We start from the raw sequence: 18,157 nt of genomic DNA, 5'->3' as shown, positions 1-18,157 counted from the left end.
TGCTACAAATAGAAATTTTAAACGTATACAGACCCTGTTACAGAAATTAATTTCTGGTAAGGATGTACATTTTTAGAACATTTTTGTGCGGTAAGGGGTGTAACATTGTTCTTGACTACAAAAATGTCTAATATTCTATCTTGTAACTTACCATAGCTCTACATCTGTGAGGAAAACAGAAGAGCCAATGAGTATGATTTTAAGAAAGCCCTGGATTTGCTGGAATACATTGATGAGGTAAGTAAAATTTCCGGGTTTCAAGCAACTAAGTATATACAAAAGAGGTAAAAACTTATCTTTTGAGCCCGGCGTGGTGGCACATGTCTTTAATCCCAGTACTTGGGAGGCAGAGGTAGGAGGATCGCCATGAGTTCGAGGCCACCCTGAGACTACACAGTGAATTCCAGGTTAGCCTGGGCTAGAGCAAGACCCTACCTTGAAGAAACAAAAAAAAACAAAAAACTTATCTTTTGGCCAATCATAAAACTAAGCTGGGAGTTAAAGGTGCTTGTTTGCAAAGACTTCTGACCTGAGTTTGATTTACTAGTACCCACACAAAGCCAGAAGCACAAAGTGGCCCGTGTGTCTGGAGTTTGACTTAAAAAAAAAAAAAATTATTTTCTTTATTTGAGAGAGAGAAAGAGGCAGATAGAGAGAGGGAGAGAATAGATACGCCAGGGCCTTCAGCCACGGTAAATGAACTCCAAACACATGCGTCAATTTGTGCATCTGGCTTCATGGATCCTAGGGAATAGAACCTGGCTCTTTTGGCTTAAAAGGCAAACACCTTAACCACTAAGCCATTTCTCCAGCCCATGACTTTTTTTAATTTTAAGTTTTTTGTATATCACTTCCATAATTGTAGACAGTTATGGTAATTCCCTCCCTCCCCCACTTTCCCCTTTGAAACTCCACTCTCCATCATATCCCTTCCCCCTCTCAGTCAGTCTCTCTTTTATTTTAATGTTATCATCTCTTCCTCTTGTTATGATGGTCTTGTATAGGTAGTGTCAGGCACTGTGAGGTTATGGATATCCAGGCCATTTTGTGTCTGGAGGAGCACATGGTAAGGAGTCCTAACCTTCCTTTGGCTCTTACATTCTTTCTCCCACCTCTTCTGCAGTGGACCCTGAGCCTTGGAAGATGTGATAGAGATATTTCAGTGCTGAGCACTCCTCTGTCACTTCTTCTCAGCACCATGGTGCCTTCTGAGTCATCCCAAGGTCACTGCCACCTGAAAATAAAAGTTTCTCTAACCAAAAGTGAAAGTAGCATTAATACATTGGTAGTGAGATGAGCATAGAATATACATTTAGCCAGACAGCAGCAGATGGTACACCCCTAGGGCTCATGATTACCCTTTTTGGAGGTTTTCAGTATCCTTCCCATGGAGCTGGCCTCCATGAACAGCAGTTGGTTTCCACCATAACAGACATGCCACTATTGGCTCATTTGGTCTGGCTAGCAAAATATAAGCCTTGTAGTGTCCACTGTGGAGTATCTTCACTGGTGATTTCTCTTTTTCCTGTTGAGCTGCATGCAGAGTAGCTTTTTCCAACTTTCTGTCAGCTGGTCTACATGGCGGAGGTTTTCAGCTCAGCTCCATCAGGATTTCTCAGTGACCTTACAGCCCCAGTATGTGGAGTCTTCAGCAATAGGGTCTTATCATCTATTCCTGGTGGGAAACCAAGGGCCTCAGCAATGGCCTGTAATGTTTTGGAGGCATCAGGGACTTCCCTGGCCAAAAACTCACTGGAAGGTATCCCGTCCCTGGCACTGAAGATTTTCTACTAACAATCTATGGCTCCTTAGTGTTCCATTGTCCAAAAAAGTAGGTTCCCAAATGACTTATTTATATTCTCTTAGATTTTGATTAGCCCTCCCTCCACCTTTCCTTTACTCAATGTCTTCCCCTGACCTCACTTAGGCCTTTTCACCCCCATTAATTGTTCTTCTACTTAACATATATACAATACCATCCTATTAAGTTCCCCCTCCCTTCCTTTCTCTTCCCTTTGTATCTCTTTTTTAGGTTACTGGCCTTTGCTACTGAGTTTTGTTTTACTCACACAGAAGTCCAATCATTTGTAGCTAGGATCCACATATGAGAGAGAACATGAGACATTTGGCTTTCTGGGCCTGGGTTACCTCACTTAGTATAATCCTTTCCAGATCCATCCATTTTCCTGCAAATTTCATAAGTTCATTTTTCTTTACTGCTGAGTACAACTCCAAACTTGTATAAATGTACCACAGCTTCATCATCCACTCATCAGTTGAGGGACATCTAGGCTGGTTCCATTTCCCAGCTATTGTGAATTGAGCAGCAGTAAACATGGTTGTGCAAGTATCTCTAAGGTAGTGAGATAAGTCCGTAGGACACATGTCTAGGAGTACTATAGCTGGGTCATATGGTAGATCAATCTTTAGCTGTCTCAGGAACCTCCACACTGATTTCCACAGTGGCTGGGCCAGATTGCATTCCCACCAACAGTGTAGAAGGGTTCCCGTTTTTCCACATCCTCGCCAGCATTTATGGTCATTTGTTTTCATAATGGTAGCCAATCTGACAGGAGTGAGATGGAATCTTATCGTAGTTTTAATCTGCATTTTTCTGATGGCTAGGGTTGTAGAACTTTTTTTTAGATGTTTATATGCCATTTGTATTTATTCTTTTGAGAACTCTTATTTAGTTCCTCAGCCCATTTTTTAATTGGGTTATTTGATTTCTTATTATTTACTTTTTTGAGTTATTTGTATATTTTGGTATTCTCGGTCAGATGTATAGCTGGCAAAGATTTTCTCCCATTCTGTAGGTTGTCTCTTTGCTCTACTCATAGTGTTCCTTGCTGTACAAAATTTCATGAGGTCCCAGCAATTGATCTATGGTTTTATTTCCTGAGCAATTGGGGTTATATTCAGAAGTCTTTGCCAAGACTGATATGTTGAAGGGTTTCCCCTACTTTTTCCTTTAGCAGTTTCAGGTTTTGGGTCTGATATTAAGGTCTTTGATCCATTTAGACTTAATTCTTGTGCGTGGAGAATGATAAGGATCTATTTTCTTCCTTCTACAAATGCATATTCAGTTTTCCCAGCATCATTTGCTGAAGAAGCTGTCTTTTTTTTTTTAATTTTTATTAACATTTTCCATGATTATAAAATATATCCCATGGTAATTCCCTCCCTCTCCACCCCCACACTTTCCCATTTGAAATTCCATTCTCCATCATATTACCTCCCCATTACAATCATTGTACTTACATATATACAATATCAATCTATTAAGTACCCTCCTCCCTTCCTTTCTCTACCCTTTATATCTCCTTTTTACCTTACTGGCCTCCGCTACTAAGTATTTTCATTCTCACGCAGAAGCCCAATCATCTGTAGCTAGGATCCACATATGAGAGAGAACATGTGGCGCTTGGCTTTCTGGGCCTGGGTTACCTCACTTAGTATAATACTTTCCAGGTCCATCCATTTTTCTGCAAATTTCATAACTTCATTTTTCTTTACCGCTGAGTAGAACTCCATTGTATAAATGTGCCACATCTTCATTATCCACTCATCTGTTGAGAGACATCTAGTCTGGTTCCATTTCCCAGCTATTATAAATTGAGCAGCAATAAACATGGTTGCGCATGTAAGAAGCTGTCTTTTTTCCAATGATTATTTTTGGCATTTTTGTTGAAGATCAGGTGGCTATAGCTACCCGGACTTATACTGGGTCCTCTGTTCTGTTCCATTGATCTACATGTCTGGTTTTATGCCAGGACTGTGCTGTTTTTCTTATGATGGCTCTTTAATACAGGTTAAAATCAGGTATGGTGACACCCCCTAGCCTTATTTTTGTTGCTCAAAATTCTTTTATATATGAGGTTTTTATGCTTCCAGATGAATTTTTGGATTGTTTTTTCTTTTTTAAAAATTATTTATTTATTTAAGAGAGAGAGAGAAAGGCAGAGAGGAAAAAGAGAAAATGGGTATGCCAGGGCTACCAGCCACTGCAAACAAACTCCAGATGCTTGCACCCCATTGTGCATCTGGCCTACATGGGTCCTGGTGAGTCAGACTGGGATCCTTTGGCTTTGCAGGCAGACACCTTAACTGCTAAGCCATCTCTCCAGCCCTGGATTGTTTTTTCTGTTCTGTGAAGAATGCCATTAGAAATTTGATGGGGATTGCATTAAATGTGTAGGTTGCTTTTTTTAGAAGATTGCCATTTTCACAATGTTGAGTGTCTTCTAATCCAAGTACAAGGGATGTCTTTCCATTTCCTGGTGTCTTCTGCCATTTCTCCTTGAGTGTTTTAAAATTTTCATTGTAGAGATCCTTCACTTCCTTGGTTAGGTTTATTCCAAGGTACTTTTTTTTTTTTTAATGCCATTGTGAATGGGAGTGATTCTCTGATTTCATCCTCTGTGTGTTTGTTGTTAGCATATAGTAAGGCTACTGATTTCTGTATGTTTATTTTGTATCCTGCTACATTGCTGTAGGTTTTTATCAGCTCTAACAGTTTGCTGGTAGAGTCTTTAGGGTCCTATATGTATAGAATCATATCATCTGCAAATAATGATAACTTGATCTCTTTCTTTCCAATTTGTATCCCTTTTATGTGCATCTCTCGCCATATTGCTATGGTTAAGACTTCTAGTCCTATATTAAGTAAAAATGGGGACCGTGGTCACCCTTGTCTTATTCCTGATTTTAGTGGAAAAGCTTTAAGTTTTTGTTTTAGTATTATGTTGGCTGTAGGTTTGTCATAAAGAGCTTTTATTATGTTGAGATATGTTCCTTTTATTCCCAGTCTCTGTAGGACTTTTATGATGAAGTGATGTTGGATTTTGTCAAATACCTTTTCTGCATCTACTGAGATGATCATGTGATCTTTGTCCTTCATTCCATTTCTATAATATGTTACATTTATCGTTTTGCATATGCTGAACCATCCCTGCATTTCTGGGATAAAGCTTACTTGGTCAGGGTGAATGACCTTTCTGATATATTCTTGTATTTTTTTTTTTTTTTGCCAATATTTTGTTGAGAAGTTTTGCATCAATGTTCATAAGGGAGATTAGTCAGTAATTTTCTTTTTTTGTTCTGTCTTTGTCTGGTTTTGGTATCAGGGTGATGCTGGCTTCATAGAAGGAGTTTGGTAGGATTCCTTTCTTTTCTATTTTATGGAAAAGTTTAAGAAGCACTGGTGTTAATTCTTCTGTGAAGGTCTGGTAAAATTCAGCAGTGAATCCATCTGGGCCTGGACTTTTTTTTAGTTGGGAGATTTTTTTTTTTTTTTTAATAACTGCTTGGATCCATACTTGTTATACGTCTGTGCTGTGGTTGATAATTTCGTATACACCTCATTTTTAGTAGAAGAGTGTTGTTTTGTTGGTTTTTGGGGGGGGGAGTGAGTTTCAAGGTAGGGACTTGCTCTAGTCCAGACTGACCTGGAATTCACTATGTAGTCTTGGGTGGCCTTGAACTCATGTTGATCCTCTTACCTCTGCCTGCCAAGTGCTGGGATTAAAGGCATGTGCCACCTCACACAACTTCTAGGTGCCATTTCTATGCACAAATATTTTTAAATGTAGCTTGTTAAACTCCTGAGGTTCGGTTTTGTTTAAAGACATTACATGCTGAATGTGGTGGCACACGCCTTTAATCCTATCACTCAGGAGGCAGAAGTAGGAGGATCACCATGAGTTCAAGACCCTACCTCGAAAAACCAAAGATAAAAAATAATGACATGGCATACTAACTTTTACACACAAATCTGTCTATATTTTTTTCAAGATGTGGTCTCACTCTAACTCAGGCTGGCCTTGAATTCATAGCAATCACCCTATGTCTGCCTTCCAAGTGCTGGGATTAAAGGTGTGCACACCATGCCCAGTCTGGTGGTTTTGTTTTTGTTTTAATATTTCGAGGTAATGTCTCACTGTAGCCCAGGCTGACCTGGAACAACAGCCCTCTTACAATGTTGTCCTCTCAGAGTTCCTGATGAATCACAGTAATCTGAAGGCAGCACAGAGCTGGCTGTCTCTTCCAAATAGTACTGGAACCTGAGAGAAAGAAAGATGAATTTGTTTGTTTGTTTTTTCGAGGTAGGGTCTCACTCTGGTCCAGGCTGTCCTGGAATTCACTATGTAGTCTCAGGGTGGCCTTGAACTCATGGCGATCCTCCTACCTCTGCCTCCAGAGTGCTGGGATTACAGGCGTGCGCTCCCACGCCCGGCAGAAAGATGAAATTTTAACTACGAGTTAAAGCATAGCAGTGATGCTTATATAGGATTAAGAGTTGTTATAAACAAAATGGAAAATATGTTCCTTAGTTTCAAAGGCAGTGTGTCGGTTACCTTCTCATTGCTGGAACAAAGCACAGTGGGGGAGGAAGGGTCTGGTTCAGGTTAGGGCTCATCTGGCTGGGGAAAGCATGCAGAAGGAATGGTGAGGAAGCCAGACAGAGGGCCAGGGGCCGGTTCTTAGTCACCTTTCTTTTTAGGTAGAAAGGAACCCTCGGCCAGTGGATTGATACTACCCACAGTTAGAGTTAGCCTTTCCACCTCCATTTTAACAATCCCTAACAGACATGCCAAGAGATTTGTTTCTATGGGGATTCTAAGTCCTGTCAAGTTGACCACCAGAGATTAACCATCAGAGCCAGGGTTTAACCTGAACATTTTGTTTCACTGTGAAGGAGGAAGATGTGAATATCTACGACCTGAAGCTGGAAATCCTGTGCAGAGCTCTGCAGAGAGACGAGTAAGTCCCTGCTTGGGTGCCAAGTCTTATGCATAGGTCTGCTCCCAGGACAGCTGTGACATCATGCACCAGACAGGTCTGGACACTTCTGGTTGTTTTAGCATTCTGGGTGTAGTGTGGTTTCACTCGTAACCATGCTATTTAATTCATTCATTTAGGAACAGCCTAAATATACAGGACCAGCAATGTAGTAAATCATTACTAGCCTGGAACTTGTGATCCGCTTATCTTGGCCTCTTTGAGGCATTTGCCACCATGCTCAGCATTTACAAACTGCTTTTGGAGCCAAGTGTGGTGGCACATGACTTTAATCTCAGCACTTGGGAGGTACAAGTAGGAGGATCTCCAAGAGCTCAAGGCCACCCTGGACAGTGAATTCCAGGACAGCCTGAGCTACAGTGAGACCCTACCTCAAAAACAAAACAAAAATGCTTTTAGGGCTGGAGAGGTGGCTTAGTGGTTAAGGTGCTTTCCTGCTAAGCCTAAGGACTCATGTTTGGTTCTCCAGGTCCCACATGAGCCAGACACATAAAGTGATGCAATTGCAAGGGGTCACACGCATCTGGAGTCATTGATTACAGTGGCTGAAAGCCCTGGCACACCAATTCATTCTCTCTCTCCCTCCCTTTCTCTTTCTTCTTCCCTTCCTCTCCCCCACCCCAAGAAAATAATCTGCTGTTGTGGGCTGGAGAGATGGCTTGGTGGGACCCATGCTCAGCTCCGCAGATCCCGTAGACACAAGGTGACACATGCACAAGATGGCACACACGTCTGCAGTTAGATCGCAGTGGCTGGAGGCCCTGGTGCACTGATTCGCTCTCCTACTCTTGCTCTCTCTCAAAAAAGAACACTGCTTTTGTTGTTAACATTTGGACTCCAGTTTACATAGGCATGTGCATAGTCCTTATTTTTACAGAAGTCAGACCTGTTCTTCCAGAACGCACTTGAAGGTACACTTTGTGTAGTCCAAAGTGGTTGCAGTGGGAATATCAGTGCCCACTCAGTCACTGAGTCAGTCTCAGTGTTTTCTCAGCAGCTATCTCCTTTCCACAGAGGACATCTCCAGCAAAGACTCAGGGCAGGGAGAAGTTAGGGCTCTTCTGGGCAGAGAGCTGTGAGGGGGCCTGGACACTGAGATACCTCTGCAGTTCTCTTTCCTGGGTGCTGAGAGAGTACATGCAGCTTTTGTTCCAGATCACTCTCAGGAAGCTAGGGTTGTTGGGTCTAGTGTTGGCATCACCCTCTAAAATGCTAGCCCTGTGCCTGTCTGGTACCATGATCAGCCCGCTTCTTGAAAGGATTCCGTCGTTTTTGTGGGAACTCCTTGCCGTGGCAGCTTGTAGAGGGTTGCATGTGTTCTGGGGCTTGTGTGTGTTGGAGACTGCAGAGCAGTGGCTGCACGTTCACATCCTTTTGGGAAAAAGCTGCTCAAAAACAAAGTGTTTATTTTGCCTTTAATCCCAGCACTTGGGAGGCAGAAGTAAGAAGATCACTGTGCGTTTGAGGCCAGCCTCAGACTACATGGTAAATTCCAGGTCAGGCTGGGCTAGAGTGAGACCCTTCCTCAAAAATAAAAATAAGGGCTGAAGAGATGGCTTAGCAGTTAAGACACTTGCCTTCAAAGCCAAAGGACCTCAGTTCAATTTCCCAGAATCCACGTAAGCCAGATGTAGAAGGGCACACACACATCTGGAGTTCATTTGCAATAGCTGGAAGCCCTGGTGTGCCTATTCTCTCTCTCTCTTTCTCTCTCTCACTCTCCCTCTTTCTGTCTCTCACATATAAGAATAAAGTTCTATTTTAAAACAACAACAACAAAAATATTAAAACATAAATAAATAGCCGGGCATGGTGGAGCATGCCTTTAATCCCAGCACTTGGGTGCAGAGGTAGGAGGATCGCCATGAGTTTGAGGCCAACCTGAGACTACATAATGAATTCCAAGTCATCCTGAGCTAGAGTGAGACCCTACCTCAAAAAAATTAAATAAAATAAATAAGTAAAAAGGAGGGAGGCTGAGAGAAGCTCAGTACTTAGAGATACTGGCTTGCAAAGCCTGCTGGGCCAGGTTCAGTCCCTGCCATCCATGTAAAGCCAAGGCACAAGCCTCTGATGTTCATCTGCAGCAGCCTAAAACCCTGGCACAGCCATGCACACCTGCATTTGTAAATAAGATTTTAAAAGGTGGTGGGGGTCTTCACTGTCTGATTTTGAAGTGAGGTGTGAGTGCTGTTGGCGCTTGCTGCTGTTGTAGCGAGGTTCGTGCAGACCTACGCGAACTCTGTCACGGAGCATGACACGCCACGCCACAGCCACCGAGAGAAAGCCAGTCGCAAGCAGTCATTGGCCTCAGCTGTGGTGATGATTTTGTTTTCCAGCTGGTCCAGTTCAGATGGCAAAGATGATCCCATTGAAGTGTCTAAAGACAGTGTGTTTGTGAAGATCTTACAGAAGCTTTTAAAAGATGGTGAGTGGTTTCTACTGTTACATGTTGCTCGCTGCTCAGCTTTGGAGATTGTGGGCTCTGAGCACTGCCAAGATGTGACATGACATGGAGGTTTACATGAAGCAGGGTCATGAGCAGCGTTGTGTTTGGTCACAGTGAATAAGGAGTCTTACAGCCCCTGTACTGGGGGAAGTGTCAAGTTGAAGTCGAGCTCACCCTCTGGGACTCCAGTCCTGTAGTCACCTATGGACACAAATGCTAGTTGTGATACTGGAAATCTATACTGGTAAAAGTAATGATTTCCTTGAATTTTCACTTAACTCTTGTGAGGATTTCAACTGAAGTGAGATGAGATTTTGGAGTCTGTTCTCAACTGAACTGAAGGTAAATTGATAAGACCATTATACAAATCCTTTTTTTTTTTTTTTTTTTTTTTTTTAAGTTTTTTGAGCAAGAGCCTCATGCTAGCCCAGTCTGACCTGGAATTCACTGTGTAGTCTCAGCCTGGCCTTAGACTATAGCAATCCTCCTACCTCTGTCTCTCAAGTGCTGGGATTAAAGGCGTACACTGCTGTGCCCAACACAAATCTACAAATCTTTTTTTATTTGGCTTTTCTAGATAAGGTCTCACTCTGGCTCAGGTTGATGTGGAATTCAATGTGTAGTCTCAGGGTGGTCTCGAACTCATGGCGATCCTCCTATCTCTGCCTCCCTAGTGCTGGGATTAAAGGCGTGCCTCACCACACACAGCCAAAATATATTATTTGATTCATACCAAATATGCCTGCCCCTGCTTGGTACATGGTGGTTGCTCAGTGGACATTTGTTCTTGGACAGTATAGAACTGCACAGAGCTGAGTGTGATAAATAGGAAGATCTAATGCTGGGCTTGAGGGTATTTGCACCAGGCCAGTGCTTTAGCTCATCTGAGCCACGGTGCTCCCTTTCAGGGGTGTTTGCTGAAAAACCAGGATTTGGCTGGGTGTGGTGGTTCTGTGGAGAGATGGAGACGTCAGGGTCCCTAGGGCTTCCTGGTCACCTAGTCTGCCAAATGAGCAGTATCTAAGTTAGTGAGAGACCTTGTCTCAAAAGAATAAGATGGAGAGCAATTAGGAAATATGCCCCCACATATACAAATATGCACACACACACACACACATATATTATTATTGACAACTTCTATACTTACAACAAACCATGGTATCCCCCATCCCCCAGGTCAGCCTGGGCCAAGTGAATGAAACCCTACCTCAAAAAAGTTGAAAACATACCAAAAGCTGGTAGCAGTGGAGCATACCTTTATATATATGTATATGTATGTGTGTGTGTGTGTGTGTGTGTGTGTGTGTGTATTGTGTGTGTGTGTATGTATATGTATATATGTGTGTATATATACATATGTATATACATATATACATACACACATATATGTATACACATGTATATACATACACACACACACTCACATATATATATTATTATTGACAACTTCTATACTTACAACAAACCATGGTATCCCCTACCCCCCGCTTTCCCCTTTATAACTCTGCTCTCCGTGATAAACCCTCCCTCTCTCCATTAGTGTCTTTTAATTTGATGTCATCATCCTTTTCTCCTGTTATGAGGGTCTCGTGTAGGGGTTGCTAGGGACTGCGAGGTCTTGGATATCGAGTCGAGGCCTTTCAGATGGTGGTGCACACCTTTAATCCAAGCACTGGGGAGGCAGAAGTAGGAGGATCTCTGTGAGTTCAAGATCTGCCTGGGCTACAGTGAAGCCACTACTACCCGCACCCTACCCCCCAAAACAGAGAGAGATTGAGCCAAATATGGTGGCACACGTACTCAGGAGGCTGAGGGAGGAGGATCATTATAAATGAGTTTGAGGCCAACTAGGGCCTACAGAGTTCCAGGTCAGCCTGGGCTAGAGTGAGACCCTCCCTTGAAAAGAAAAAAAAAAGTGTAATGAAAATGTCACTTGTCTGTGATCAAAGAGAAAGAAGACAGAGTCAGAGTGGCTTTGTGTTTCCTTGTTTGCAGGCACCCAGCTCAGTGAGTACTTGCCCGACGTGAAGGATCTGCTGCAGGCCGATCAGCTGGGAAGCCTCAAGTCCAACCCTTACTTTGAGTTCGTCCTGAAAGCAAATTATGAGTATTATGTCCAGGGTCAGATGTGACTTTTTCTAAAAATGGTCACTGTTTCTAAAATTTGTATAAATGTGTTCTTATTAAAAACCTTACACTTGGGCTGGAGAGATGGCTTAGTGGTGAAACGCTTGCCTGTGAAGCCTAAGGACCCTGGTTCGAGGCTCAATTACCCAGGACTCACGTAAGCTAGCTGCACAAGGGGACACGTGCTGGAGTTCGTTTGCAGTAGCTGGAGGCCCTGGCATGCCAATTCTCTCTCTCTCTCTGTGCCTCTTTCTTTCAATGTCTGTCGCTCTCAAATAAATAAAAAAAAAAATTTAAAAACTTACACTGCCAGGCGGGGTGGCACACACCTCTAATCCCAGCATTTGGGAGACAGAGGTAGGAGGACCGTCACGAGTTCAAGGCCACCATGAGACTACGTAGTAAATTCCAGGTGAGCCTGAGCTAGAGTGAAACCCTACCTCAAAAAGCAGGGAAAAAAGAGAGAGAGAGAAAATAAGTAGATAAAACAAAACCTTAGGCCTTAATCAACTTGAAGCAAATGCAGTTTTATATTCATGCAGCTGAGGTGTTTGTTCATGCTTTGGTATTTTCACCCTCTTCCCCACCGGAACCCTCTTTCCAGCCTTCCTCAGTCTAGGGCACCTGCAGCTCCTCTCGAGTGCTGCTGTCACTCCTGTCTTGAAAGTCCCGACGTCAGGCCAGAGTGACGACACACACCTACAACCCCTGCACTCCAGGAGCTGAGGTAGAAGGACCTTGAGTGCAAAGCCAGTCAGGGCTACCTTGCAAGATCATGTCTCAGAAAACAAACAAACACAGCACTGCAGTATCTCTATCACACCTTCCAAGGCTCAGGGTCTAATGCGGAAGAGGTGGCGGAAAGAATGTAAAAGCCAAAGGAAGGGCAGGACTCTGCAACATGCCCACCCCAGACACAAAATGGCCTGGATATCCATGACCTCACAGTGCCTGACACTACCTACACAAGACCATCATAACAGGAGGAAAAGATCATGACATCAAAAGTAAAAGACAGACTGATTGAGAGGGGGAGGGCATATCATGGAGAGTGGAGTTTCAAAGGGGAAAGTTGGGGGAGGGAGGGTATTACCATGGGATATTTTTTATTATCATGGAAGTTGTTAATAAAAATTTGAAAAAAAATAAATGTTGAAAAGAGCAAAAAAAAATTGTAAGATTTCCCTAGTCAGTCTCTGGAGTCGCTGTGACTCTGAATGTGGTACACGGAGGAGAGTCTGAGGCTTTGGTGTCTATTTTAGTCAGATCCTTTTCTGTGACTTATGCAACTGAAAAGTCAAAACAGTAGGTCTAGGGCTGGAGGGATGGCTTAGCAGTTAAGACATTTGCCTGCAAAGCCAAAGGACCCAGGTTCAATTCCCCAGGACCCATGTAAGCCAGATGCACAAGGGGGTGCACTCATCTGGAGTTCATTTGCAGTGGTTGGAGGCCATGGTGCACCCATTCTCTCCCTCGCCCTCCCCTCTTTCTCTGTCAAATAAATAAATACACAAAATAAAAATATTAAAAAAAAAACAGTAGGTCTAATTGTGAGTTTGACAACTGGCTAACTCATTGGAACATTCCTCTCGTTTCTACTTAGGTAAGGAATGATTTTAATGCAAGTATTTCAGTGAATGAGGTGTTTGTGTGGCTTCCCAGTCTGTCATTGTTACCAGGTCCCTGGTTGGTACCAGTCACAATGTATCTTGTGATTCAGTGAACCTCGGGTGTGCTCAGTAATTCCTGCTGAGTTATTGCCCCTCGGCTTTCCCTGTGGCAAGCATTTGTCAAGCCGGGCCCACTGTGGGCTGCCCTTCTGTGGACCCTCCAATCTGCTGTCTCAGATTTGCTTTCTCCTCACCAGCCTGGGCTGAACAGGAGAACCAGGCTGAAGCTTCCATGCTTGTGGCTATAACCGTGGCAGTGGCCACCCTGTCTCTGGCTAACCCTTTGGCTGTCTCTGTTAGCAGCTCCCAAATAATTGACATTTAAACTTTTTCCACCTGTAAGCCAGGTGTGGTGGTACATACCTTTAGTCCCAGAACTTGGGAGCCTGATACAGAAAGGATTACCATGAGTTCAAGGCCAGTCTAGGGCTACAGAGTGAGATCCAGGTCAGTCTGGACTAGTGTGAAATCTTGTCTAAAGAAAAGAAAGGGAGGGAAGGAGAAACTGGGGCCTGAAGAGATGGCTCAGCAGTTAGGGCACTTGCCTGCAAAATGCAGTGACAGGATGGATTCCCCAGGACCCACGGGAAGCCAGATGCACAAAGTGGCCCATGTATCTGGAGTTCATTTGCAGTGGCTAGAGGACCTGGTGCTCCCATTCTCATTCATTCATTTTCTTTCTTTCCTCACAAATAATAAAAATTATTCCAACTGTGAAAGTACAGCTTTTGAGTATTTTTTTCCTTCTAAATTTTAAAAAATGCGTATACATTAATCTTCATCAGAGAATTTGCAGCTTTTGTCTAGGTCAGGTAACAGGAGGTGTGCCGGTGCTTTGTGACACGTTTTCCTTAGAAAGGTTGTTTGCCTGCCTATGGGGGCAGCAGGACAGTGCTGCCCCTGACCCTGAGCAGGCAGGTGTACTGGGCCAGCCCTCCTAGGGTGTGTGGTCAGTCAGGACCCAGGCAGAACTGGACTACACAGAGGACTTGCTGGATCTGTGAGTGAAGGCCCCTGGCAGCTGTGGGGCATCGAGTCCTCCTGAGATGGGGAAGTCCGTGGTCTCCAGGACTGACTGGCTCCAGGCACCTTGGGCTGCTGTGATGCCACACGCTGTGCATTTTGAAGCACACTACAGAAGTCTCAATGCAGCCCATGCCTCTCCTGTCCTCATGTGTAAAGTGCACACTCACCACGCGTACCAATCTACATTCTAAACAATGTGCTAAAAAAAATGCTGTAGAAAATAGCTTTCTTGAGTGGGGAGGTGGTTCAGTGGAGAAAACTTGCACAAGCGTGACAGACCCGTGTTAAGGCTGGGTGCACAAGCATGTACCCTAGCACTTCTGTGGAGAGAGCTGAGACGTAGCTGGAGGATCCCTGGCTCGTGGGCCAGCTTGCAGAGGCGAATGCCAGGAAACTGCCTCAAACTATGTGGTAGGCGAGGACCAACCCTGAACTTGACCTGTGCCCTCCACATGTGCATCATGGCATCTGTGTGCCTGCACTCACGTTACATACAAAAAACTGATCTTTGCCGGGCGTGGTGGCGCACACCTTTAATCCCAGCACTCGGGAGGCAGAGGTAGGAGGGTTGCCATGAGTTCAAGGCCACCCTGAGATGACAGAGTTAATTACAGGTCAGCCTGGACCAGAGTGAGACCCTACCTCGAAAAACCAAAAAAAAACAAAAAAGAAAAAAAACTGATCTTTAAGGGCAGAAGAGATGGCTTAGCAGTTAAGGTGCTTGCCTGCAAAGCCTAAAGACTCATATTCAACTCTCCAGATCCCACGTAAGCCAGATGCACAAGATGATGCAAGGTCGCACATATACACAAGATGGCACATGCGTCTGGAGTTTGATTTCAGTGGCTGGAGGCTCTGGAGTACCAGTTCTGTGTCTCACTTTTAAAAAAGTATTAAAAAACTTCTAATGATCTCTAAAAAGACAACTTCTCAGTATGGTGGTGCATGCCTTTAATCCCAGCATTTGGGAGGCAGAGGTAGAAAGATTGCTGTGAGTTTGAGGGCACCCTGAGAGTACATAGTGAATCCCAGGTCAGCCTGGGCTAGAGCAAAACCTTACCTGACAAAACCAAAAAAAGTGTGTGGCGGGGAGGAAGGCTTGGAGAGATGGCTTAGTGGTTAAGGCACTTGCCTGTAAAGCCTAAGGACCCATGTTCGACTCCCCAGGTTCCATGTAAGCCAGATACACAAGGTGACACATTTGCAAGGTTGCACATGCACAAAAGGTGGCTTACATACCCGGAGTTCGATTGCAGTGGCTGGAGGCCCTGGTGCACCAATTCTCTTGCTCTCTCTCTCTCTCTCACACACACACATTAAAAATAAATAAATAAATAAATAACCTCTGGGCTGGGGAGATGACTCAGCAGAGAAATTCACTTGCTTGCCAGATAATAAATGCACTTGCTTACAATGCCTGGTAGCCTAGGCTCAATTCCACAGTGACCACAAGGCCACATGCACAAAGTGTTGCATGTGTCTGGAGTTTGTTTGCAGTGGCGGGATTTGGGAAAAAAAAAAAGCATGTAGAAGAAAATACCCTGGTTGTAGGGAGCTAATGCAGACGCCATTACAAGATGGCTCTGGCTTCCTGCCAGTCTTGAGGTAAACAATTCCTTATTTAGGCAGCGCCTTGGCGCCAACCTCGCTTGAGGTTGCGCATGCGCTTGACGCACCTTGTCCCGAGCCTATCCCGTGGCTCCTGTGGGCGGGTGAGCCTATGGCAGCCAATCAGCAGGCACCCCATAGTATTCTGCCCTATAAAAGCAGCTACACTCCTGTGCCCCTCGCCCCTCGCCATCAGCTTTTCTGTTAACCAAGAGGCTCTCCAATAAAGTGTGATCAAGAAGGATCTTCGTCTGGTGGTCATTCTTCTGCAGGACAGGGGGCTCGCCCCAAAGTGGTGCCGAAACCCGGGACGCCGGGTGCTTTGTGGTCACCGGGCAAGGGGCCGAAGAGGATCCAGAACTTGACACACGGAGAGGAAGACGTCGGTAAGTCATCCCCAGTCATAATGCTTCTCCACTTAGATCCCTACCTGATCCTTGTTATTTTCATTCCTGTGTGGTTTATTGTCCTTGTCGTTTGCTGTGAGCGCAACATGGGCAACTCTCAGGGTGCGGACTTTGCGCCCGTTGACTTCGTCCAGCCAATAAAAGAACTGCTTAAGCAAAGGGACATTAAGGTCTCCTCCGCAAGAATAAAAAAGATTGTTAAAGATTTGGACGAGATTGCGCCATGGTTGGCGGTGTCGGGGGACTTCTCTCTCCCTACTTGGGAGAAGCTAGGTAGAGACCTGGAAGCGGCAAAACAAGAGGACAGAATTGGTAAGGGTACATTGCCGTTCTGGCGGCTTATTCTCTCCTGCTTGAGTAAGGGGAACCACATAGACATTATTAGAAAGGGACAGGAGGCTTTGGCAAGGCATCAGGATAGCCTTTCTGAGTCAGATCCAAATGGGGATTCACAGACTAGGCCTAGAAGAAAGGGAGAAATAAAAAAGGAAAAACAAGGACAAGACAAAGATAAAAGTTTACAAGATGAGCTCAAAGAAATAGGTGAAACTTATGATCGCCCGCCCCTTGAGGGGGGCTAAGGAGCCTTTGACAGGCTCTATCCTCCCATTGAGGAGCTTACACATTTAAATGTACTTGAGGCAGATGAGGAGGCTAGCTCCGATTCTGCAGAGGAGGAAGAAGAAAAATTATTTAAAGGGGAAGAGGAAAGACTAAAGGAGACCACCGCCTGTTATAAAAGGGAGCGATGTAGGTCCCCGCCTAGGCGCCCTCTGCTGACAAAGGGGCCTAAAGGCCAAGGGTGTGGTCCTTTACAGTCAATAGAGCCTTCCACACCACCACCCTATAATTCCCCTGGGGACACATGCCGCTTTATTAAAACAAAAACCTGATCGCGGCTGGCCTCCGCTTTTCCTGTTTTTGAGGACCCAGTAACTCAACAAAGGAGACATGAACCAGTTCCCTATAAACAACTAAAGGATTTGGTTCAGGCTGTCAAGGATTTTGGACCAGGTGCAGATTATTCCGTTGCGCTGTTGTGCAGGATCATTACAGCTCCTTTGACTCCTACAGATTGGACAGAGTTGGCAAAGGCTTGTCTTTCAAAAGGCCAGTTCCTTGAGTGGAAATCTTTGGTTACAGATAATGCTCAGACACAGGCTAGAGCCCTATTTTGTCCTTTGTTGAAAATAATCTGGTTTACTTTCCTAAAATCACTGTTCAGGAGCCTATTACATCAGCCCCTGCCATCTTTACTGATGGTTCAAAGTCTGGTCGTGGGGCCTACTTGGTACAGGGCTCGGAGCCTGTTGTAAGAATGTTTAGACCTGATTCCCCTCAAATTGTTGAATGCCTAATTGTTTTGGAGGTCTTTCAGACATTCTCTACTTCTTTTAACTTGTTCACGGATTCCCTATATGTAGCTAATGCGGTTGCTGGCCTAGAGATTGCCGCTTCGGTTCGCTCTACTAGTCTAGTGTCTAATATTCTTTTACAACTTCAGTCTTTAATTTTGCAGCGAACTTGCCCTTTCTATGTAACTCATATTCGGGCACATTCACTACTGCCTGGCCCCTTATCACAGGCTAATAACCTCGTGGACCGGGCCACTAGGCTCGCCATGATTTCTCTGGAAGATACAAAAGCTTCAGCTACTGAATTCCATAGACTATATCATGTTCCTGCAAACACCTTGAGAAAGAAATTTTCTATTTCCAGAAATGAAGCACGAGACATTGTAAAATCTTGTCGGTCTTGTGTCACCTTTTTGCCCTCCCCACATGTAGGCGTTAACCCCCGGGGCCTGCGCCCTGGAGACCGTTGGCAAATGGATGTGACACATCTTCCAGAGTTTGGAAGATTAAAATACCTACATGTCTCAGTGGACACTTGTTCAGGCGTTATTTTCGCCTCTCCATTGACAGGTGAAAAGGTCTCTCATGTCAAGACTCATTGTTTGGAGGCCTGGGCTGCTTGGGGAAAGCCGTGCCATCTAAAAACTGATAATGGCCCAGCATACACATCTACTGGTTTCCGAGCCTTCTGCGCACAAATACAGGTCGCTCATA

General features: G+C 44.5%; 1 protein-coding gene across 1 annotated transcript in view; it reads left to right on the top strand.

Moving 5' to 3' along the window:
- Window positions 1-11,458, top strand: part of Nup133 (nucleoporin 133) — a 56,261-nt gene extending 44,803 nt beyond the window's left edge. Inside the window, exons 23-26 of the mRNA XM_004659683.2 lie at window positions 157-237; window positions 6,698-6,762; window positions 9,141-9,229; window positions 11,246-11,458. Coding sequence (XP_004659740.2) covers window positions 157-237; window positions 6,698-6,762; window positions 9,141-9,229; window positions 11,246-11,382 — 372 coding nt within the window. The 3' untranslated portion in view covers window positions 11,383-11,458. The remainder of the gene's footprint in view (window positions 1-156; window positions 238-6,697; window positions 6,763-9,140; window positions 9,230-11,245) is intronic.
- The last annotated feature ends 6,699 nt before the right edge of the window (window positions 11,459-18,157 follow it).

Source organism: Jaculus jaculus, chromosome 5 (genome assembly GCF_020740685.1).
Source record: "Jaculus jaculus isolate mJacJac1 chromosome 5, mJacJac1.mat.Y.cur, whole genome shotgun sequence".
In the NCBI taxonomy this organism is placed as follows: Eukaryota; Metazoa; Chordata; class Mammalia; order Rodentia; family Dipodidae; genus Jaculus; species Jaculus jaculus.
The sequence above is the reverse complement of the archived record's forward strand: the minus strand, read 5'-3'. Positions and strand labels throughout refer to the sequence as shown.